Source organism: Hypomesus transpacificus, chromosome 23, assembly GCF_021917145.1.
Source record: "Hypomesus transpacificus isolate Combined female chromosome 23, fHypTra1, whole genome shotgun sequence".
Lineage (NCBI taxonomy): Eukaryota > Metazoa > Chordata > Actinopteri > Osmeriformes > Osmeridae > Hypomesus > Hypomesus transpacificus.
In genome coordinates, this window is record NC_061082.1 from 19,541,651 (window position 1) to 19,565,311 (window position 23,661).

The following is a 23,661-nucleotide window of genomic DNA, read 5'->3' on the forward strand; positions in this document are numbered from 1 at the left end:
TAACATCAGTGTTGTTACAGTATTGTCCTGTATTTAAGTATACAAACAATGTCCCTGTCATTTCAAAACTGTTGTTTTGCCTGAATATTTAGATTGAGCCTCATATATTGGGCTATGAGTTCAAGTTTGTAATGACACAAGAACACTTGGTTCTGAAATTTCACCCGGCACCAAAACCTCTGTCCTGCACGTGCATGCTAAACCTTACACATGCTGGAGACTTTTTCCGGTGTAAATTCTTGAGCAACTCACTGTATTAGAAACAGGAACAGAAGTTAACACAGTTGGCACCAACAGAGGCCCCTAATCCTTTCCCTTCATGCAGAACCCTCCTCCTATGTTCTAGAACCCTCCTCCTATGTTCTAGAACCCTCTGCCTATGTTCTCGAACCCTCCTCCTATGTTCTAGAACCCTCCGCCTATGTTCTAGACTACTCTGATGCAGCGGGTGCAGAGTTTAGGCTAACTAATCGCTCATGGTGTACTGGAGTGGCAGCCTGTGTAATAATGAGATACAGAGTCAAGAAAGTTTTTTTCTTCTTTTTTTTTTTTACTGTGCTCCGTTAGTGCAGAACATCAAGTCAATTAATTCCAGTCCATGATATCTGAATTATATATAGTTTTTGCATTATTCTTTTATTTAAGTATGGGTTATAAGTAAGGCTTCATTCATCACGCCTTGGGTTCTTTTGTACTCATGCCAATACCAAACTCCCTTGGGCTTTCTCTGTTTTGTGTGTAGCGCTGAGAGCCAAAGTCAGTTGTTTGGCAATTGACTGCATTCTGCTGCATTGATTTCCATATGAAATGGGCAGCAGCACTTCGCTGTGACAGCATGGATGGATCCAGCGCACACCACGCTGCCAGACATTTTCTCCGCACACATTGAAAGAGCGCGAGGGGACGCAGCAAAACAAGGCAGTATTGATGAAAGACGGAACACGTCTCTCAGGGGCCCCACATGATTAGAAAGAGATGTTTTGGGGGCGAGGGGAGGAGGGGGGGGGGGGCCGGGGGGCAGACGTTTTGTGTGTGTGTAGAGGGGATGGTGTTGAGGGTGGGGGGTTGGGATGGTGTAGGTGACTTCTCTTGTTGACTCTTGTTGTTTTGGGAGGAAGCTTGACCGTATTGTGCCGTGCGCTGTCCACCTCCACCGTGCCTTCTGCGCGGTGACACTTCCAGTTATGAGGTTGCAGCCCTGCTGGCTCGGCTGTTGTGCCTTTGTGGTGTCACAGTGGGGTCTGGGGGCATTGGAGAAGCTTCATTCTAATGAAAATTCCTCTGCTGCTCCTCTTTGTTTGTGGTGGTAGGCTGTCCTCCTCTTCCTCCCAGGAGGGGGGGGGGCTTCACCCTGCTGTGGGTTTAAGTTGGCTAATTAGAAAAGACATGGTGAGGGAGAGGGGGGAAGAAACACAGCAAACTAAAGAAAACAAAGACACTAACGAAAAAAAAGTACCAACCCTAGAATACCACTTTCTTAACAGCAGCTTTGCATCATTTAAGGCACTCCGCTCCTAACCGTTTCCTTGTAACAGTGATTAGCACAGTTAACTGAGATCTATTTTGATCTTTGTCAGGAAGAAAAAACAATTTAAGGATTAAGACATAGTTACAAAGAGGATGATTTCATTGAATGTAAGAACAAGCTCAACACAAGATCGTACTGTTGAGAAGTCCACTCTGCTCTGCCACTCACCTTTCCCAGAATTGATACTGTCAGGAAACACTGGCTCCATTTGAAGGTCCCAGAGGATTGGTTTCCTCTTGGCAAACGCTTTAAGTTGTTAACCCTAAAGAGCAGTATTAACAGGCTGTGCTTGTGACCATCTCTCAATGCTATGGAGTGTCTGAACAGTGACCCCGACTTTCACTTCTCCGTCACACACATTACTTCCTTCTGTGTGGTCATCTTTCCCTTTTGAACCTATTATTCATGTTTAGGTTGGTCAACACAGTTTTCTTTCATACTAAAACTGTTGTACTTTGACTTGTGAGTGCCCTCAGACGGCGGACGTACTGAGAGACGTCCCAGGGAACTGAGCTGTCTCAGTGGTGTCGCCGTGCCCAGGACAGTGCCCAGGACTGTGGCCGTGATACTGTATGCTCTGATTGTCCTACCTGCCATGTTACAGATGATGCTACAGCCTCCAAGGATCATTGACTCGCAACAAAGGCTGCCTTTGAGCTGACGGGGGAGCAATTTTATCATTAGTAAACTGAGCAGGAAAAAGTCTTGCCTCCCAATTGGCTGCTGAAGGAGTTAAATATGAAGCCCATTTGGCTGGCGTGCTTTGAAAGTGGTTGGTGGTGGTGTGGGCTAATTAATCTGAGACGAGACGTCATGATACGAGAAGGCCCTCGTAACGCTTTTAGTGCAGTAGCACGGGCTTCGACCCCACTACTCAAGTGGAAGTGATCCATCTTTAAAGAGCACATTACATAAAGGAGATGAGAAACCGCTGACTCTCCTACAACGAGCTGTCCGCTCACACAGCATCAGTCAAACGAATGGGGGTTGAGGTTTTTTCAGACAACTCTTATTTTCTTTCTGTGCGTGTTGAAGGGCAAGACTGAATCATCTCTTTGCTTTTGTCTAAGCGTGTGTTCTGTGATCGTCACGCTAAACGTTGTTTTGAAGCACACGTAGACGCCAACGCGCCACAGTAACAACCGCGATTATTTCAAGTTCACAACTGACCCTGTTCTTGTCATATCCTTATCGTGTGAGTTGCTCCAACACAACTGGAATTTGAGGTAATTTTGTTGTGATGTGGGAGATCTTAGCGTGGGAGGGTGGTGTTCTGGAAAGCTGATAGGCACTGCCGATCCTAGATGCAACAAAGAGCAAGAGACGGCTGTTCCAAGTACTGTCTGTCTGTCAGTTATAGTTTTAGGCATTGACACTTTTGATTTACATGATGGGTAAATCATATGAATTTATTTAGCTGTTTATACGTTAATGTTAAAGCATGTTAGCATTTTAACTATGTGGAAGTGTTTAAATTTGAGTTGCACTGACAGGTGGTTGTAGATTTATTAAAATGTGTGATTGAATGTAATTAAGAATTTAAAGAAATCAGGCCTACGAATTTGGTTCTTTATTAGGGGCCAGTGTCTCCTGTTTGCTTAGGAGCTGAGAAGTTGGCTCAAAAAACAAACAACCTGTCTCATCCCCTGCACGTTTGACCAAGAAGGGAGGGAGTTTGAAGGTAGCGGATAAGACCACCAACCCCAGGCATGCACCACCAACCACCACCTCACTTCTCCCTCAGCAAAGAATTTGGGTTTGAGGGTTTGCGGTACCACCCGGTACCACTATTTATCCCAATTACATTACTGACAAGGAACCGCATGCACCATAAATCAGGTTGTCAGAGAGAGACAATCAGAATTGCGCATTCCTGTATGGTACGCGTCTGACGGAACGCTCTGCCACTGAACTATGCTGCTCCCGTCGGTATCTCCTGGAGCCCGTCGGGGAAGGTGGAGTGGTGGTACCTTATCTCCTGAGATGCCACTCAGTTAGAAGATCAAAAGGAGGCTTGGGATGAGTGTGCTGTTGTGTAACTGTCTGGGAGGATGGCAGGCATGCTCATCCCCGAGGCCTGTCGATGCTGTTAACACCACCCTCCATCAGTACCAGACATTCCCTAATACGCCTCAAAGTGATTTGATTAAAGAAGAGGTCTTTGTGTTTATTTATTGACTATGTTTGTGAAGGACGGCTGAGAAGGAATGTTTATTATGGGATTAATAAACGGATTAGAAATTAAATAACCTTGGGTTAAAGTTATAAGTGATTATTATATTATTATTATTATTAAACAACATTTTGTGTTTGGCTTGAAGGATGTGAATCATATCAGTTTCGCTGTGGGACAGGACATTGTATCCCAGAAAACTGGCGCTGCGATGGAACGTCCGACTGCACAGACGACTCAGATGAAAGTGACTGTGGTGAGTTCTCTAACCTAGACAACTCAGATGAGTGACTGTGGTGAGTTCTCTAACCTAGACGACTCAGATGGGTGACTGTGGTGAGTTCTCTAACCTAGACGACTCAGATCAGTGACTGTGGTGAGTTCTCTAACCTAGACGACTCAGATCAGTGACTGTGGTGAGTTCTCTAACCTAGACGACTCACCTGTAGTGTCAGGGGCTGGGATTTGATCCTAACTCGAAACATTTAGTCATAATACAGATACTTTTATCCAAAGCGACACACAAATAAAACATACATTCACAGGGCTTATATGATGCCTTAGGTGGATAGAGACAATGTAATCACCTCTATTCTGGAGGAAAAAAGAAATCTTCCTTTTTTTACTTTTTCTGACTGTGGCACCAAGAAGCCCGTCGAGTAGATATTAAGTGATGATCTGTGTGATATTCTGTGAGTGTTCTGCAGAGTGGTGGGCTAGGACCCAAGTGCAGGAGAGTAGGCTCTGAGTAGTTTCTGTGTGATATTCTGTTTGATGATGTGCGTGTGTTCTCAGGTCATGTGACGTGTGACGGGAATCACTTCCAGTGTCTGAGTGACGGCGAGTGCATCCCAGACGTGTGGCTGTGTGACGACGAAGAGGACTGTGAGGACGGCTCGGACGAGCGCCATCACTGCCGTGAGTCCCCTCTCACCTTCCTGTTTCACCCTGTCACCTCCCCCTTCCTGTTTCACCCTGTCACCTCCCCCTTCCTGTTTCACCCTGTCACCTCCCCCTTCCTGTTTCACCCTGTCACCTGCCCCTTCCTGTTTCAACCTGTCACCTGCCCCTTACTGTTTCACCCTCTCACCTGCCCCTCCCTGTTTCACCCTGTCACCTGCCCCTTCCTGTTTCACCCTGTCACCTCCCCCTTCCTGTTTCACCCTGTCACCTGCCCCTTCTTGTTTCACCCTCTCACCTGCCCCTTCCTGTTTCACCCTGTCACCTCCCCCTTCCTGTTTCACCCTGTCACCTCCCCCTTCCTGTTTCACCCTCTCACCTGCCCCTTCCTGTTTCACCCTGTCACCTCCCCCTTCCTGTTTCACCCTGTCACCTGCCCCTCCCTGTTTCACCCTCTCACCTGCCCCTCCCTGTTTCACTCTCTCACCTGCCCCTTCCTGTTTCACCCTGTCACCTCCCCCTTCCTGTTTCACCCTGTCACCTCCCCCTTCCTGTTTCACCCTGTCACCTGCCCCTTCCTGTTTCACCCTCTCACCTCCCCCTTCCTGTTTAACCCTCTCGCCTGCCCCTTCCTGTTTCACCCTGTCACCTCCCCCTTCCTGTTTCACCCTGTCACCTCCCCCTTCCTGTTTCACCCTCTCACCTGCCCCTCCCTGTTTCACCCTCTCACCTCCCCCTTCCTGTTTCACCCTCTCGCCTGCCCCTTCCTGTTTCACCCTGTCACCTCCCCCTTCCTGTTTCACCCTGTCACCTGCCCCTTCCTGTTTCACCCTCTCACCTGCCCCTCCCTGTTTCACCCTCTCACCTGCCCCTTCCTGTTTCACCCTGTCACCTGCCCCTTCCTGTTTCACCCTCTCACCTGCCCCTCCCTGTTTCACCCTCTCACCTGCCCCTTCCTGTTTCACCCTGTCACCTCCCCCTTCCTGTTTCACCCTGTCACCTCCCCCTTCCTGTTTCACCCTCTCACCTCCCCCTTCCTGTTTCACCCTCTCACCTGCCCCTTTCTGTTTCACCCTGTCACCTGCCCCTTCCTGTTTCACCCTGTCACCTCCCCCTTCCTGTGTCACTCCCCAGGATCAGTGCAGTCGGCCCCACACCATTAGACGCGTTTCATGTGGGGGTTTTTGGGGGTATGAATTCACGAGTGGGTCCCAAATGTCAAGTTAAAGATCAAACATCAGAGAGAAATGGGAAAACCTTTGACACTTGTGGCTGTTTCTGGCTACTCTCCCTCCAGCTGGACGGACATGCACCAGCGGGCAGTTCAGCTGCAGCAGTGGAGCCTGTATCCCGGGAGAGTTCAGGTGTGACCGGCTCCCTGACTGCTCCGACGGCTCTGACGAGAGAGACTGCCGTAAGACACCCTCCCCCCCACACACCCCCTCTCCCCCCAACACCCTCCCCCCCACACACCCCCTCTCCCCCCAACACCCTCCAGCATGGCTCACCCTCTGTGCTGTAGGCTTCCGTGGCATTTTAATCAATTGGTTCAGATTAAGAGGCTCGTTGAATGACAGAATGGGCCACAATATGCTTCTTGTTGTCAGAGGTTGATTGCGGATTCCTTGGTGGATTAGTCAAGCTGAAGTTCAGTTGCTATTCCATTATTGTGCCGACATGGTGGAGTCACAGTGCATTGCGGTAATCGCACGATGGCAGAAAGAATGCTGTAGGTGCTGGTGGTGTTAATAGGAAACTTGAGTCTTTTATCCTCCTCATTAGCCTTTGACAAGTGTCTCTAGTGTGGGATGATAGTGTAACACTCACGAGTGATCTTTGGGGCTGTCAGCCGGGCCCCACTCTGATTTCAAGGTGAGAAAGCCAAAGGTATATTTGACATGTAACCCAAAAGGTTCAAGGAGTTTGATTCATGACACAGTTAATGAGATTAAACGTGCTCGGCACCCAGCAGTAAGGCTGCTTCAGTGGTTACCTTGAAGAGCCCCTCTGTTTTACCGTGGCGCGTACTTTAGAGTGTAACATAGTCAGCCTGCTAGACGTGTCTGATCCTCGGCTGTTATTTGTGTCTCCCTGTCCCCAGACTACCCAGAGTGCTCAGCGCTGAGGTGTGCTAACGGCGCCTGTTACAACCAGAGTCAGCGCTGTGACCAGTCGCTGGATTGTCGGGATGGATCCGACGAGGCTAATTGCAGTAAGTGTCCGGTGAACTCTGACAGTGCAAAGCTCACTCCATGACTCAAAAGACTGAGGAGGAGGGGAGCTTGAAGGTCTGTGGTGTTTCTCCAGCACAACACTGCAGCGCCGGCCTTTTCCAGTGTCGCAACGGGGAGTGTGTCCCTCAGCGCTACGTCTGTGACCATGACGACGACTGCGGGGACAGGAGCGACGAGCAGAACTGCAGTACGTAGCTCCGCCCAACTCTCCTTCTACCCTCTCCCTCACATCCCTCCCTCCCTCTCATCCTCCTCCCCCATCCATCCCTCCCTCCCACCTCTTCTCTTCATCTCTCACCCCCTCGAAGGCAACTCTCATCCGAACCCTTTCATACAAGGATTACTCCCCTTACCTCTGCCTCCCTCTGAGCGTCTCTGCGTGCTGCTGTCGTCCCTGCAGCCTACCCCACCTGCCGAGGCAGCTACTTCACCTGCCCCAGCGGACGCTGCATCCACCAGGTCTGGCTCTGTGACGGCGAGGACGACTGCGAAGACAACGCAGACGAAAAAGGCTGTGGTATGGATCCCTCCGACTGTCAGGACACTTCTCTGAGCAGGGCCCAGAGCTGCCCCCCTCCTCATGCAGAGCAGGGCCCAGAGCTGCCCCCCTCCTCATGCAGAGCAGGGCCCAGAGCTGCCCCCTTCCTCATGCAGAGCAGGGCCCAGAGCTGCCCCCCTCCTCATGCAGAGCAGGGCCCAGAGCTGTCCCCCTCCTCATGCAGAGCAGGGCCCAGAGCTGCCCCCCTCCTCATGCAGAGCAGGGCCCAGAGCTGCCCCCCTCCTCATGCAGAGCAGGGCCCAGAGCTACCCCCCTCCTCATGCAGAGCAGGGCCCAGAGCTGCCCCCCTCCTCATGCAGAGCAGGGCCCAGCCGCCGGGAGGAAACGTGTGGCTGTCGTAGCAGAGCTCCTCTTGAATGAGGGCGAAACGCAGCTCTGTGTGAACCCGGTTCACCTCCAGTCTCCATGGTTGGTCGGGGTTAGCGGGGCGCAATGCTTGTGCCCCTTTAAGTGTGTTATTCAAATGCCTCTTTGTGGCACAAGATTGTTCAGCCCTCCAAAGGGCTTTTGAATTCCTCCACGCTGCGGTGAAGAGTGTGTGTTTTTAGAAGATGGGCTGCAGAAGCCCTCACCACTCCCATGTGACCCTCTCAAAGCTCGGCCCCCCCTTGGAGATTTAAAGGGACCGTTCCACCCCCCCCAGACAATGAAGTCTGAGTCGCCCTGCCCTTGAGTTCAGCTGAACATTCCTCCGGAGATAAGGCTGCCTGTCCCAGCTGCATACCTCACACATTGTGTCGGCTTCGTCAAACCCACTATTGTGACATGTGTCAAACTCCTTTTGGAATTCTCTCATTGCTTTCTCTTTCTCTGCTTCTGGGCGAGAGACCCCAAATGCAGCTCGCCCTCTCTCTGGGCGAGAGACCCCAAATGCAGCTCGCCCTCTCTCTGGGTGAGAGACCCCGAATGCAGCTCGCCCTCTCTCTGGGCGAGAGACCCCCAATGCAGCTCTCCCTCTCTCTGGGCGAGAGACCCGAAATGCAGCTCTCCCTCTCTCTGGGCGAGAGACCCCAAATGCAGCTCGCCCTCTCTCTGGGCGAGATACTCTGATTGCAGCTCTCCCTCTCTGTGGGCGAGAGACCCTGATTGCAGCTCTCCCTCCTGTTGTGTGTAGATAATGTCCCACGCGAGTGCTACCCTGGAGAGTGGCCGTGCCCGTCCTCAGGCCTGTGTATCCCCATGGAGCAGCTGTGTGACGGGCTGAACCACTGCCCCGGGGGGGGGGACGAGACCAACACCACCGCTGGACGCAACTGCAGTTAGTAAAACACACACACGCACTCTCACGCACACTCACGCACACTCACGCACACTCACGCGGAGTGGTAGGACCCAAGCGCAGGAGAGTAGGTAAACATGGCGTCAAACAAAGGGTTTAATTTCTCAAAACAGGAACAGACAGGGACAGACAGGGTAACAGGGAACTCACGATGACAAGGGTAAGGACAAGACAAAGACGGGACACAAAAGAGGGAAACACAGGGAAACTCTAGGGCAGGGCAAAACCAAACACAAGGGGGACGGCTGTGGCCGTGACACACACACACACTCACACGCACACACACACTCACACACACTCACACACCCTCACACACGCACACACACACGTCTGCATGTAACTACATTGAATTAAATTGTGTTCATTTATACAAAACCTGGGCTGTGGTTCGGACCACTTTCCCACGCTCCTGTTGTTGACGATGCTGTGTGTGTGTGTGTGTATGTGGCGATGCTGTGTGTGTGTGTGTGTGTATGTGGCGATGCTGTGTGTGTGTGTGGCGATGCTGTGTGTGTGTGTGTGTATGTGGCGATGCTGTGTGTGTGTGTGTGTATGTGGCAATGCTGTGTGTGTGTGTGTGTGTGTGGTGATGCTGTGTGTGTGTGTGTGTGTGTGTGTGTATGTGGCGATGCTGTGTGTGTGTGTGTGTGTGGCGATGCTGTGTGTGTGTGTGTGTGTGTGGCGGTCAGGCATCTGGAGGTGTCCGTCTCTGAGCTGTGAGCATCGCTGCCACGCCTCTCCCGAGGGCGGGGCCTGCTCCTGTCCGTCAGGATACGTCGTCAACAGCAACGACAGCCGGTCCTGCGCTGGTAAATACATGTCTACGTTTCCTCCAGTTAACCACACAATGTCAAATAATGCATGTAGAACGTACAGTGGAAGAGCAAGGATCAAAAGTGCACAGATCTACAGTGTTTCGGTGGTCAGAGTCAAGGAACTGTCTGTATTTAGTAGCCACATAAATATCACACACTTTTCACTCACACCCAATGACACAAACTGACTTGATACTTTCCAAAAAGCAAAAAGGCCCAAGGCACTCATCTGGCATTTTTTTTCAGATGACTGTTTCATGGTAGAGTTCTAAAAACATAAACAATACTCGTTACATGTTACAATACAGCTGAGTTACAACTTCATACTTTGTGGGTAATTATTATATGTGTTGAGAAATAAATGTAAACCGAAGACCCTCTAATCTGTCTGTTGATTGGGTCTTCCAGACTTTAACGACTGCACCATGTGGGGCGTGTGCGACCAGCTGTGTGAGGACAGGATAGGAAGCCACCACTGCAGCTGCAGGGAGGGCTACGTTCTGGAGCAGCACCGATACTGTCGCGCCAACACCTCCTGTGAGCAACCCTCTCTCTCTCTGTCACTGTCTGTCTCTCTGTCTCTCTGTCTCTCTGTCTCTCTGTTTATCTCCCTCTTTCCCTCTCTCTCTCTGTCTCTCTCTCTCTCTGTCTCTCTCTCTCTGTCTCTCTTTCTCTCTCTCTGTCTGGACAAGCTGCGTTTGAACGCTGCTTCCAGCTTCCAGCCAGGCCCCTCTCAGCCCTGAGTTGTTCCCCTGTCTGTCAGCCCCTCTGGCTATCCTGCTCTGCTTTCTGGTGCATCGTTGCGCACTGAATGTTGTTTTAGCCAGACGTCTGCCTCTGTGGAGCAGAGAATGGCTGTTGACCGAGAGACAAGAGACCACTCTGCCTCTGAGCCTGCAGCCAGGGGAGAGAGGCTGCTGGGAGGGCAGAGCTACGTGTCTTAGCTGAATAAGATCTCACCGTTCTATTGAGGAAAATAAACCAACGTAACTCATTTGCGTGTGTCAAATCTGAGAATACTTGTGTATAAACAGAATTCCAGAATTTACACTGAATATAATATGAACAAACTAACATATAGAAGTTTGTCAGGTGAATGAAGATGTTCTTTCCTGTTGTAGCTGCCGCTCCCTTGCTGGTGTTCTCTAACGGCAGGGACCTGATGCTGGGTGACATCCACGGGCACAGCCTGCGCACCCTGGTCCACTCCCAGAACAGAGGGGCGGCCGTGGGAGTGGACTACCACTACCTCCTCAGACGGCTCTTCTGGACAGATACCATTCAGAACAAGGTAACGCAACACCGACTTCTCATCCAATCCCCATTATCAATGCATTCCCCATGAAGCCGTCAGGGCTGGATTTCTAATGCCCTTACAGTCCAGAGGATAGACAAGCTTATCGTTTGGGGGAAATGCTTGGCTTAAACAGGAACCTGCCCTGGCAGTAGGAATTCTTCGACAGATCTCTGGAGATTCCGGCGCTGCTGATACAGTAATAAAGCGAGAGCTGTTGTCTCCCATGAGACCAGTGAGGGGAAGTAGACCTGGAGTGAAATCCTAACATCCCTATCTTAAAAAGGGCCTGATATACTGCGTATGATGTTCGCATGCCGCTGTGCCGGTTCTTGTAACCGGATCACGTTCAAAGTAATCACGCTGTATTTGTTTTCAGCAAGGCCGCTCTTTTAAAAGCAAGCCATATGCATTCTCTGGCCAGCTCCGATGCCTTTCCTCCCTGTCTCCCCTGGCTTCGACGGTGTTTGATCCTGGGCCCTGAAGCTTAAACGCAGGGAGATGGTGGGAGCCTGGTATCTCTGTGTCCCAGCCACCTCTGAGTGGGCAGGGGGAGTGGGTTTGCAGTGGAGGCCCCACAGACAGGGCATGTGAACACACCCGGGAGGTTAAACTAGCAGGCTACTTTCACATCTTTAGTTTCTCTTTAAACAGGTCAGCTGAAAATCCTGCTTTTTAGTCGTCTGGATCTCATTTCCAAACAGTCAAAGCTGTAAAGAGCAGTTATCCCCCGCTAGGTGCTCAGTGCCAATGCTTCAAGCCTGAGAAACTGGTGCCATCTTAGAATGTGTGTGTGTGTGTGTGTGGGGGGGGGGGGGTGGGGGGTGGGGGGGGGGTAACAGTTTAAAAGTGCTTCCAGCAACACAAAAATTGAACGGAACAAATGAAGTGGTCAATAGTTTGACAAAAGTAAATTGCCGCAGCTTGCTTTGTCATAGCGCATCTCGTGGCCACTGTACCATGGTACATCTCATCAATGTTTCTTAAGTCTGCTTTTTGTCTCCATGCATTTCCGGAAATTGTAGCTAACCACCCAAGGCGCAATCTCCTTCTTGACAACAAAGCTCTCTTTTGTGGGCAGGTGTTTTCGGTGGACATGGACGGTACCAACCTGCAGGTGGTTTTGAACGTATCGGTTGACTACCCTGAGAACCTGGCAGTGGACTGGGTGAACAGTAAACTGTACGTGGTGGAGGCCAGCGTCAACAGGATCGACATGGTGGACTTTGACGGGAACAACCGGGTCACGCTGATGGCAGAGAACCTGGGAAACCCAAGAGGACTGGCTGTGGACCCGACAGTGGGGTGAGCATATCCTCCTCTCCTCCTCCTCCTCCGTCCGGTCGCCCATCCATACATCCTCTCCTCCCCTCTCTCTCTGTCTGTCGTGCTTGATCGCTAGGGAATAATAAGAGTGTGTGTGTGTGTAAGAGATTAGCTGATTGTCCTGGGAGGGGGTGGGGGGGAGGGGGTGGGGGGGGTGGGGGGGTAGGGGGTGGGGGGGATTAGCCAGGAGCAATAAAAGTGATGACCCTGGTTGTAATCCAATAGTACAGTTCAAGAAGATAGGATGGGCCACAGGTGGCCCAAGGTAGATTGAGAAGTGACAATGAAAGGACAGTTTATCTGTTGATATGGGATTTAGAGCGATTGACTGTATCCCTAAACTAGGGATACAAAGGCACAGTCATTGGACCTCTTCTTGAACTCTTCTTGAAAAAAAGGAAATCCTGTCTTGAATTCTAAACTTTCTCAGATAGTGGATGGCTCTCACGGAAGCGCATACACAGCTGTGTCTGTGTCTCGTATCATGTAGATGCTAGCTAGCTAGCAGGCTATCTGTGGACCTGTGTGTCTGTGTCACGTATCATGTAGATGCTAGCTAGCTAGCAGGCTAACTCTGGACCTGTGTGTCTGTGTCACGTATCATGTAGATGCTAGCTAGCTAGCAGGCTAACTCTGGACCTGTGTGTCTGTGTCACGTATCATGTAGATGCTAACTAGCTAGCTAGCAGGCTATCTGTGGACCTGTGTGTCTGTGTCACGTATCATGTAGATGCTAACTAGCTAGCTAGCAGTCTAACTCTGGACCTGTGTGTCTGTGTCACGTATCATGTAGATGCTAACTAGCTAGCTAGCAGGCTATCTGTGGACCTGTGTGTCTGTGTCACGTATCATGTAGATGCTAACTAGCTAGCTAGCAGGCTATCTGTGGACCTGTGTGTCAGTGTCACGTATCATGTAGATGCTAACTAGCTAGCTAGCAGGCTAACTCTGGACCTGTGTGTCTGTGTCCAGCTACATGTTCTTCTCTGACTGGGACTCTCTGAACGGAGAGCCGGGTCTGGAGCGGGCCTACATGGACGGCTCCAACCGCTACGGCATCATCAGAACCAAGCTGGGCTGGCCGGCCGGGATCACCCTGGACCTGGAGGCCCAGCGGGTCTACTGGGTGGACAGTCGCTATGACTACATCGAGACCACAACCTACGACGGCCTTCACAGGTAACTACGGTTACACACCGTTCTTTTCCGGGGTCGGCGTTGTCGAGGTCCAACTCCGAAAACGGTCGCCTTGATGTACCTTGTGGGAAGATGCAGCTACTGTACAGCCGGCTTGGGAGGATCTCAAACGGCTTGTTTGTGTCCGTTTCAGGAAAACAGTGGTCCATGGAGGGGCTGTCATCCCTCACCCCTTTGGCATCAGTCTGTTCGAGCACACGGTCTACTACACCGACTGGACCAAGATGGCGGTGATGAAAGCCAACAAGTTCTCCGACAGGAGCCCTCAGGTGCTGTACACCACGGCCCAGAACCCGCACGGCGTGGCGGTCATCCACCAGCTCAGACAGCCCTACGGTGAGCAACACAGCGCTCACATCCAAAAGCACGCTTCCACGACGCTGAGTGGGTCCTCAAACAGCCTTCTCAAGCCTCAGAAGGCCCCCAGTGCAGACAGTTTCTGAGACTTTGTTTCGTTCCAGTGTCCAACCCGTGTGGCACAGACAGGGGTGGCTGTGAGCAGATCTGTGTTCTCAGCCACAGGAGTGACAACGGAGGCCTGGGTTACCGCTGCAAGTGCCGGATGGGCTACGATCTTCACGCAGATGGCAAGAGATGTGTGGGTAAGAGACCTGCGCTGGACTGTGATAGGTAGTCGTTGTCGCTGGTGGTGGGTTCAGAGGTCACACTTCAGACTAAGCCCAAGGTTGTTTGTGCTCCTTAATGGATTTTCTTCAATAAGTTTTGTTCTCTGGGTGGGATTACAAATACAACCCGTGTCCAGTTGAACAAGTCCTGTCATCTGACAGTTTGTCTACCGTCAAACTTCCAAATCAAAATCAATCTTCATTTGTATAGCCCTTTTTACAGGAATAATGTTCATTTAGCTGATACTTGTGTCCAACAAAAACAGTGGTTGGTGTTGAACCTGCGAACATGCAGTCGAATGCTTTACCACTGAAGAAGTCAAGCCCTTTGTCTGTTCCTAGCAGTGTCTCAAAGGCCTTGTCTCCCGTGTGTCTCTCTCCCCTGTCTCTCACCTGTGTGTCTCTCTCCCCTGTCTCTCTCCCCTGTGTGTCTCTCCTGTGTGTCTCTCTCCTGTCTCTCCTGTGTGTGTCTCCCCTGTCTCTCTCCCCTGTCTCTCACCTGTGTGTCTCTCTCCCCTGTGTCTCTCCTGTGTCCTCCACAGCTGTGCGTCAGTTCCTGCTCTTCTCCAGCCAGCTGGCGGTCCGAGGGATCCCCTTCAACCTGTCCTCCCAGGAGGACGTCATCCTGCCCATCACCGGGACGCCCTCCTACTTTGTTGGGGTGGACTTCAGTGCTGAGGAAGACGCCATCTTCTTCTCAGACACGGCCAAAGACATCATCTACAAGCAGAGAGTGGACGGCACAGGTGCGGATGGCACGTTGATGGGATGGATTTCCAATTCGATTTCTGTTCATCGTTGAATTCACAATCAAACGTGTTTATTCTCAGTGTAGGGTGGCTGTTGACTCATTTTTGTTGTTGAAAAACTAGGGCTAGGGGGAGGAGTTAGGGGAGGGCTAGGGGGAGGAGTTAGGGGAGGGCTAGGGGGAGGAGTTAGGGGAGGGCTAGGAGGAGGAGTTAGGGGAGGGCTAGGGGGAGGAGTCAGGGGAGGGCTAGGGGGAGGAGTCAGGGGAGGGCTAGGGGGAGGAGTTAGGGGAGGGCTAGGGGGAGGAGTCAGGGGAGGGCTAGGCGGAGGAGTCAGGGGAGGGCTAGGGGGAGGAGTTAGGGGAGGGCTAGGGGGAGGAGTTAGGGGAGGGCTAGGGGGAGGAGTTAGGGGGAGGGCTTGGGGGAGGAGTTAGGGGAGGGTTAGCGGGGGCCGACTGGTACTCTGGGGGAAGGATGACAGGGGGCACGGGCGGCCGGGAAGTGATCCCGTAACCCAGAGCAACGCCAGCAGAGCGCTGCCCCTGGAACAGCTTAGACCCAGCGGGGCGGGTCACTGTAGTGCAGCAGTTCAAGAGGGTTCAGTATTTATCTTCCAACGTACAACCCTCTGGAAATACGTTACTGATGTGGTAATCCATGAAAAAACGAATTCTCTAATTCTTCCCCCACCCTTAAAATAAATCCATGATTAAATAGATAGATAAATCAAGTGTATGAAGCGCCCTGCTGTGATCTAGGGTGTTGTGTTAGGGGCTGTTACCCTGCCCCTTTGTCCTCCGTCAGGTCGACATGGGGCAAACACAGGCTGACAGCCTATTGACTCCACTTATGTTCCGCTTTCATCTGTGTGTTAAACTGTGTCATCGCTGCTTTGATCTGTGCAGGCAGGGAGGTGCTGGCAGCCAATCGGGTGGAGGGCGTGGAGGATCTGGCTTACGACTGGATCTCCAAGAACCTGTACTGGACCGACCCGCGCTACAGGAGCATCTCTGTCATGAGACTGGCCGACAAGTCCAGGAGAGCCATCGTACGCAACCTGAACAACCCCAGGTCCATCGTAGTGCATCCTGTCGTCGGGTAAATGAAGGAGGGGTGGGTGTGGGTGTGGGGCTGGGTGTGGGGGTAGATCCTGTCAGCAGTCAGGACAGCACTAGAGGGCCCTGGTCGGGGGACAGTCACAACGCAGAGAGAGCATTAGTGAGACTGAGAAAACCTCGCTTTCATCCCAAATCCCTCCTGGGTCCCTAGGAACGGAAAACAACATTATCAAACGAGCCACTTGTGTCTGGTCACACCTTCCACAATGTCGGCGCTGCACACCCATTCAGAGATCGTTCACGCTTTAACCCTCCAGCTGATAAAAGGAGTCTTTATGTGGTGCTAGTGGAGGTTATTTCCAATAGCTCCAAAGCCACATGGCTTCTGGATCCCCCAGCCTAGATTAGTTCAGCATGAAGGCTGGTATTGTAGTGAGCACTAAGAATTTGGCTTAAACGTAAAAGCCCAGTGGAGTTCTCCGATAAACCGTCTATGTTCCACAGTCCCTATGAAAGATGGGTCACTTTTGTGCGCCCGCTAAGGGCTTCCTTGTTGGTAAATGTGTCAAATCACAATACTTGACGCAGATTTGATTTTTTTGGTCGTTGTGTGTTTTTCTGTGGCAGGTATATTTTCTGGACAGACTGGTACCGTCCGGCCAAGATTATGAGGTCCTGGTGTGACGGGTCACATGCCTCGTCGATTGTAAACACAACGCTTGGCTGGCCCAACGGCCTGGCCATTGACTGGAGGTGAGCCAACAGTCCTTGGCCCGCTGGCCCGCTGGCCCTAACATAACGGCCAGACGCACAATACAGCACTCTCCCTCTTCCAGTAATTCTCTGTTTGCGGGCAAAATGAAGCAGTGAATGTCAGCAAGAAAATGAGTGTTTTGGGTTGACTAACTCTGACTGCGTTTTAACATTGTGGTCTGACATCATCTGGTCTAACACCTAATTAAGCGTCTTATGTTCATCTGTAATCCGTCCACCGATAGAATGTTTGTGCTACTGTGTTTAAATGTTGCCACCCTCCCCCTCCCCCCCCCCCCTCCCCCTCCCCCTCCCCCAGCTCAATGCGCCTGTACTGGGTGGACGCCTTCTTTGATAAGATCGAACACAGCAGCTTTGACGGGCAGAATCGCCTGTCCCTGGATCGCATCACCCAGATCTCTCATCCGTTCGGCCTCACCATCTTTGGGGGTAATTGAGTCTTACCTTCATGGTAATCAGTTAATAAAGCAGAGAGAACCATCATAGCTGTTTGATTGTAACAACCAACAAGAGCCATTGAGACATGTCATTGATGTATGAATCGGAGCCTTGGTGCCATGGAAATGTCAATCCCTAGAATGTAATAAGGACTTTGATTGATGCTACTTCCAGGGTGTAATTACTGAGGAATCCTAACCTTGAGATGTCTGGGGATGATGGGAGAGTCAGGGGTAGCGCTCAGGTATTCGCCGCCTGTCTTTCACAGCAGTCTTGCTCTGCTTCCTCAGGCTACGCATACTTCACTGACTGGCGCCTGGGTGGCATCGTCCGTGTCCGCAAGAGCGACGGCGGGGAGATGGTGACCATCCGGAGAGGAATCAGCCACATCATGCATGTCAAGTCTTTCAACTCCTACTCCCAGACAGGTGGGTCGCTTTCCTCGCTGCTGCTCGCCTCACTCACGTCCTCCAGCCCCCGCTTGTCTGTCCCTTTCAGGATAATCATACCTCTCTCTCTCCCCCTCTCCCTCTCTCTCCCCCTCTCCCTCCCTCTCTCTCCCCGTCTACCTCCCCCTCTCTCCCTTCTCTCACCCTCTTTACCTCCCTCTCTCCCACCCTCCCTCTCTCTCCCCTCTCTACCTCCCCCTCTACCTCCCTCTCTCTCTCTCTCTCTCTCTCTCTCTCTCTCTCTCTCTCTCTCTCTCTCTCTCTCTCTCTCTCTCTCTCTCTCACCCTCCCTCCTCCTCTACCTCTCCCTCCTCCTCTCCCTCCCCCTCTCTCCCCCTGTACCTCCCTCCCTCTCTCTCACCCTCTCTCCCCCTGTACCTCCCTCCCTCTCTCTCCCCCTCCCTCCCTCTCCCTCCCTCTCTCTCACCCTCCCTCCCTCCCTCCCTCTCACCCTCCCTCCCTCTCCCTCCCCCTCTCTCCCCCTGTAACTCCCTCCCTCTCACTCACCCTCCCTCCCCCTCCCTCGCCCTCTGTCCCCCCCTTCCTTCCACCCCCCTCCTCAGGTTCCAACTCCTGCAACAGGGAGATCAACCCCAACGGAGACTGCAGCCATTTCTGTTTCCCTGCGCCGGACTCCCAGCGTGTGTGCGGCTGTCCGTACGGCATGAAGCTGGCGCCCGACCAGCAGGCGTGCGTGGACGACCCGTCCAGCGAGCCGCCCACGCTGCAGTGCGGAGCCAACTCCTTCTCCTGCGCCAACGGGAAGTGCGTCCCCCACAGCTACAGATGCGACGGCGCCGACGATTGCCATGACAACAGCGACGAAGCGAACTGCGGAACTCATAGTAATGCGGGACGCGTCTGTCTTTAGATAAAATGTCAGTTAGACTTCAGATCAGTGTAGAGTAGATTAGAGTAGAATACTTGAAATAAAATGTAATACAAATATAAAAAAGAGACTTATCACTTATAGATTAGATTGAGAAAGTCACTCCACACTTTGTTTAGGAATATAAAAATGTGTGTTTTGGTTGTTCACCAGACACGTCCTGCTCCTCCTCGGCCTTCACGTGCGCCAGCGGCCACTGTGTGCCCACCAGCTGGCGCTGCGACGGGCACAACGACTGCTCCGACCACAGCGACGAGAGGAACTGCCCCACCCGGGTCCCCGGGACCTGCTCAGCCAGCCAGTTCACCTGCACCAACCAGCGCTGTGTGCCTCTCACCTGGCTGTGTGACACAGACAACGACTGTGGGGACGGCTCTGACGAGGCCAGCTGCGGTGAGGCTCCCGACACAGGGCAGCGCTCTGCGGGGAAACACCACACACACAACTCCCTCAGAGTAAAGCCCTATTTCCAAACGTCTATGTTGTTTGTGGAGACTATTTCAAAAGTCAGCTTTGCTCAGATTGTTTAAGTCAGCTTGGAGACTTACTAAGAGCGTTTGGAAATAGTTATGGAGTCCGATCGGAGGCAGTGCTTTGTGTGTGTGTGACTGGTTTTTGTGTGTGTCACTGGTTTGATTGGTTTGTGTGTGTGTCTCTGATTTGTGTTTGTGTGATTGGTGTGTGTGTGACTGTTTTTGTGTGTGCGTGTGTGTGACTGGTGTGTGTGTGACTGGTGTGTGTGTGTGTGTGTGTGTTGACAGACATGACGGGCACTTGCCACCCAGGCCAGTTCCAGTGCCTAGACCACCGCTGCATCGACCCCAGCTACGTATGTGACGGGGACAGAGACTGTGCCAACGGGGCCGACGAGCAGGGCTGCAGTGAGGGCAACACACACACACACTAGTCCCACACAAACACACACAGCGTCTATTCCAACGCTCGTCTACCCGCAGGTCCCCTGTGCTCTACTTCTCACTGCTTAATGTATGGGGAGGACTTACATCTTGAATGCCTAGCCAGTCCTGTGGACCTGGGAGAGGTTAATTGACTGTACTGTGAAACACTTACGTTCATATTTGATAATCCTCTTACACCTTTGATCTTATGAGCTTGTTGTGTATTGTACAACACATAGATTGCATATTTTAAACTGCTTCTACCTCCTCCGTCTGTGCCGCAAGAGCGCTTCGGTCTAATCGTGTAATACTGCCTTCTTTCAGTTTACAACTGCACTGCGTCTGAGTTCAAGTGTTCCAACGGACACCAGTGTGTCAACTCCTACTATCGCTGTGACAACGTCTTCGACTGCAGCGATCGTTCTGACGAGGCAGGCTGTCGTGAGTATTGAACTTCTTTTTTATTTGTGCGTCTGAAAGGTTGAGAATATAAGAAAGGATGTAGACATGGCTGCAAATGCTACTGTGTGTCTTGTGGATCTGAAAAGTCTTTTAAGCACCTGGATTTGACCTTCAATGGATGCAGGTACCCAAACTAGCAAATAAACTGAAGTAACGTAAACGTTTCAGGTGGTCAAACTATCGCACCATTATTTAAATACAAGCTACTGTAGGGCAGTTGTACAGTCCTTCCAACACGTGGTTTGACAGCGTTCGCGTGTCCCTGTGTTCCCCAGCCACCAGGCCCCCTGGCATGTGCCACCACGAGTCAGAGTTCCAGTGCCAGTCGGACGGCAGCTGTGTGCCCTCCTCCTGGGAATGTGACGGCCACCCGGACTGCGAGGACGGCTCCGACGAGCACCACGCCTGCCCGCCGCGCACCTGCGCCACCGGCCTGTTCCGCTGCGACAACGGCAACTGTGTGTTCCCCAGCTGGGTGTGCGACGGGGACAACGACTGCAGGGACATGAGTGACGAGAGAGACTGCCCCACGCTGCCCTTCCGCTGCCCCGTCTGGCAGTGGCAGTGCCCAGGGCACAGCGTGTGTGTCAACCTGACCCGGGTGTGTGACAACACCCCGGACTGTCCCAACGGGGCGGACGAGTCTCCTCTCTGCAGTAAGTGTTCCTCCTCTGCCTCGCTCTCTTCCTAGACGCCGCTAAACCAAGCTCACTTAATGACTGAGGCACCCTCCTGTCTGACAGAATGATTCAGTCCCCTTTGAAATGTTTGTGCGCGCACTTCGACTGACATTGTAAAATATACTTCTGCACATCATGAGCAATAGCTTTTTGTCCTCTGTTTTCACATCATACATGTGATTTGATTTCATCGTGGTATGTTTAGTTAAATGCCAGGGGCCGGTTTCACAAAACACCTTAAGTTAAGATTTTCCTTAAAGTCAGAGTTAAGGTTTCCTTAAAATATAATCGGTAGCACAAAGCACCCTCAATTATTTTCCTTAAGGTTTCCTTAAATCTTACCTTAAGTATTTAAGGTTTTCTCCTTATCTTATATACCTAAGGATTCCCTTAAAGTTCGTTAAAGCATGCACGAAAGACCTTAGCAAACAAAGTAAGAAAGAAAACTTAAGGTAGGCCTACCTCTGACATATTCTTTACCGCAACATGGCCAAGTTTATGGAGATAAATGAACCCATCTCACACCTATAGCACTCTTTTAGGCTACTATTTATGCGTCGGCTACCGCTGTAAATAAAGTAGCTAGCCTACACGCTGGTGCTGTTGATCTGATTTTGATCTACCTAAGAAGTAAGCTAGATCTCACTTAAACTTTACTGTGTAGCAACAAAACCTACAAGTAATGTTGATATAACCAGTTTTATTGGACTCCCTCCTGAAATTGGTTCTCTTTTTTGGACATAAGTTAGGTTATCATATAGCGAGACTATATTTTTTAATCTTAAATAGACGGCTTCACCAAACTACTTGAGTTTATTTTTGATGCAATTCTGTCGTACATTCGTTGTTTGTTGTTTGCAGTTATTTGTGAAACAAATTCTGTTTGATTTGATTTCATCGTGGTATGTTTAGGTACATGCCAGCATTTCGTGTGTTAAGCCAAGTACTTGTCACAAATGTCATTGTCATTGTCAGTCTCATGTTCTTGTCATGTTGAATTATGTTACGTGTCCTTGATCTCATGTTCAAATCATGCATGTGTTGATCTGCTATGTCTTAATTTGAAAGTGATCTGTAATTCTCCTCTCTGGCCCCCCCTCACTGCTTTCAGATGAGCCCTTACCAGGTAGGAACAAACCCTCAATCACTAAACCTCATGCATGTAGTCCCGATTCACCCTCCAAACTGGCCATCCATACTAACCTCCTGAATGTTCATAGACTGCTTCGATCGTGTTTTGCCATCAATGTGATGGTCTGTAGCAGTAAGTCTGTCTGTAGCGGTGGTGTGTTGCAGAGCGTTCATAGAGCTCCTCGATGAGGGGGAGGATGCTGTGATGATGCTTCACTTGTAGCGTTGGGATCACTTTAAATACCCGGATCCATGGCTTGTACTTAGGAATGTATTGGTCTAGTCCAGTGTTTCGAAACCCTGCTCTGCATGTTCTGGACGTTTCCCTGCTCCAACACACCTGACTCAAATAAACAGGTTGTCATCAAGCTCTGCGGAAGCCTGATGATGACATTCAGGTATGTTGGAAGACAGAAACATGTAGAACATGCAGGGCAGAGGAGTCCTCAGGACCAGGGTTGAGAGTCACTGGTCTAGATTCAGACTTGCTTCCGTGCTTGGAAGGTGTCTGCGGCACCATGTGTGGATGGCGTCGTCTCATTCCCTCTCTCCCTCCCTCCCCCCAGACCAGGAGAGCTGCTCGGACAACAACGCGGGCTGCACCCACGGCTGCCTCCAGGGGCCGTTCGGGGCCCAGTGCACGTGTCCCCTGGGCTACCAGCTGAGCAACGACTCCAAGACCTGCGAGGACGTGGACGAGTGCAGCCCTCCTGGGCTGTGCAGCCAGGAGTGCGTCAACGAGAGAGGCTCCTTCCGCTGCCACTGCACGGACGGCTACACTCTGGAGGCAGACCAACGCACCTGCAAGGCCTCGGGTGAGTGGCACCATGGGTAATGTAGTCCCTGGGAGGATGAAGTACCCCACAGTGGATCTGAGGGGAGTTTTCTTCACAACACGTTGACAGTTGTTCCCCCTGAAGCCCCTGATATCCGAGCCATGTTGGCTTCCATGATCTTGGCCCGCTTACCGTCTCCAAACGTTCTTGTCGGGTTACCCCCCCCCCCCCCCCCCCCTCCAAAAACAGAATCTGGCAAATTAGAAAATGAGGGAATGAGCTCTGGCTGGAGTCAACCCACTCTGTGAGGGAACAGTGATGGCTGCAGATCTGATCGGCCCACACAGACACGAGGCGTTCTGATTGGTTGGCTCCGCGACAGGAGCTAATGGATGTGAGGTTGCCGACAGACATCTGCTCTTGCACGCTGTCTCTCCTCCCCGCTCGCTCCCCGCTCTCTCCCCGCTCTGCTCTGGTTTCCCCAGATAAGACAAATAACATATGTGTCACTCACTGGACCTGCTGCGGGGTAATTAGGACATCATTATCAACAAAGGCCTGTTTATGGGGAGTGCGTCTGACATGAGGCCTTCTCCCTCAGAGATGACCTGCTGAAAGGCCCTGTAATCCAGTAAGCCCTTATTCCCAACAAGGCCGCATTTATCCACCCTGTTAGATTCCTGAGCAGATCTGTTCACCGGACGCTGTTGTTTTGGAGTTTCTTGCGTCACAGGTACAGTGTGTGTGTGTGTGTGGGGGTGCCCTGGTGGCTCACAGGGCAAGTATGTGTACCACGTACGTAGGCTGAGGCCTTACAGCAAGGGCCTGGGTTCGAATCCTACTTGTTTCCGGCATGTCCTCCCCTCACTCTCGCCCATACATTTCCTGTAATTCCTCACTGTAGGTGAAGGTATTTCATTGAATAACACACAGGTGACGGATTAGAAACACCATGTGTTGGCAGGTTCGCGCGAGGCCTTCCTACTGGTCGCCAGCCGGAATCAGATCGTGCAGGACGACATCATCGCCCAGCCCAACGTGGTCCGCTCGCTGGTTCGGGACGGACGCAACATCGTGGCGCTGGACTTTGACTCGGTGGCGGATCGCGTGTACTGGTCTGATACCAGCCAGGACCGGATCTGGAGCGCACACAAGAACGGCAGCGACAGGACAGTGGTGAGGCAGAACGACCCTCGCTGTGTCTCTGGAAGAGGATGAGACTGAGAGGACAGACCCATGCGCCTCTGGGATACTGTTGACAGGATATTTATGTCTCTTTTACCTTGGCTCCCTGACGGTGTTCATATTTACCTTTCATTAATTTAGCACTCTTTTATACAAAGCAATGTACTGATCAAGGATCAGAAGTATAGAAGTCCAGTATATAACAGTATTTCAGTGGTCAGAGTCACGGAAATATCTTTTTTT

General features: G+C 51.5%; 1 protein-coding gene across 1 annotated transcript in view; it reads left to right on the forward strand.

The window, feature by feature from the left end:
- The window catches only part of lrp2a (low density lipoprotein receptor-related protein 2a), a 56,643-nt gene that overhangs the window by 1,990 nt on the left and 30,992 nt on the right, over positions 1-23,661 (forward strand). Inside the window, 26 exon segments of the mRNA XM_047046898.1 lie at positions 3,850-3,957; positions 4,497-4,619; positions 5,899-6,015; positions 6,703-6,813; positions 6,909-7,022; positions 7,236-7,352; positions 8,509-8,652; positions 9,363-9,482; positions 9,897-10,025; positions 10,610-10,779; positions 11,864-12,087; positions 13,081-13,287; positions 13,439-13,641; positions 13,767-13,907; positions 14,474-14,677; positions 15,583-15,775; positions 16,363-16,488; positions 16,808-16,938; positions 17,238-17,375; positions 17,960-18,241; positions 18,439-18,678; positions 19,047-19,166; positions 19,509-19,625; positions 19,922-20,302; positions 22,024-22,272; positions 23,198-23,409. Coding sequence (XP_046902854.1) covers positions 3,850-3,957; positions 4,497-4,619; positions 5,899-6,015; positions 6,703-6,813; positions 6,909-7,022; positions 7,236-7,352; positions 8,509-8,652; positions 9,363-9,482; positions 9,897-10,025; positions 10,610-10,779; positions 11,864-12,087; positions 13,081-13,287; positions 13,439-13,641; positions 13,767-13,907; positions 14,474-14,677; positions 15,583-15,775; positions 16,363-16,488; positions 16,808-16,938; positions 17,238-17,375; positions 17,960-18,241; positions 18,439-18,678; positions 19,047-19,166; positions 19,509-19,625; positions 19,922-20,302; positions 22,024-22,272; positions 23,198-23,409 — 4,421 coding nt within the window.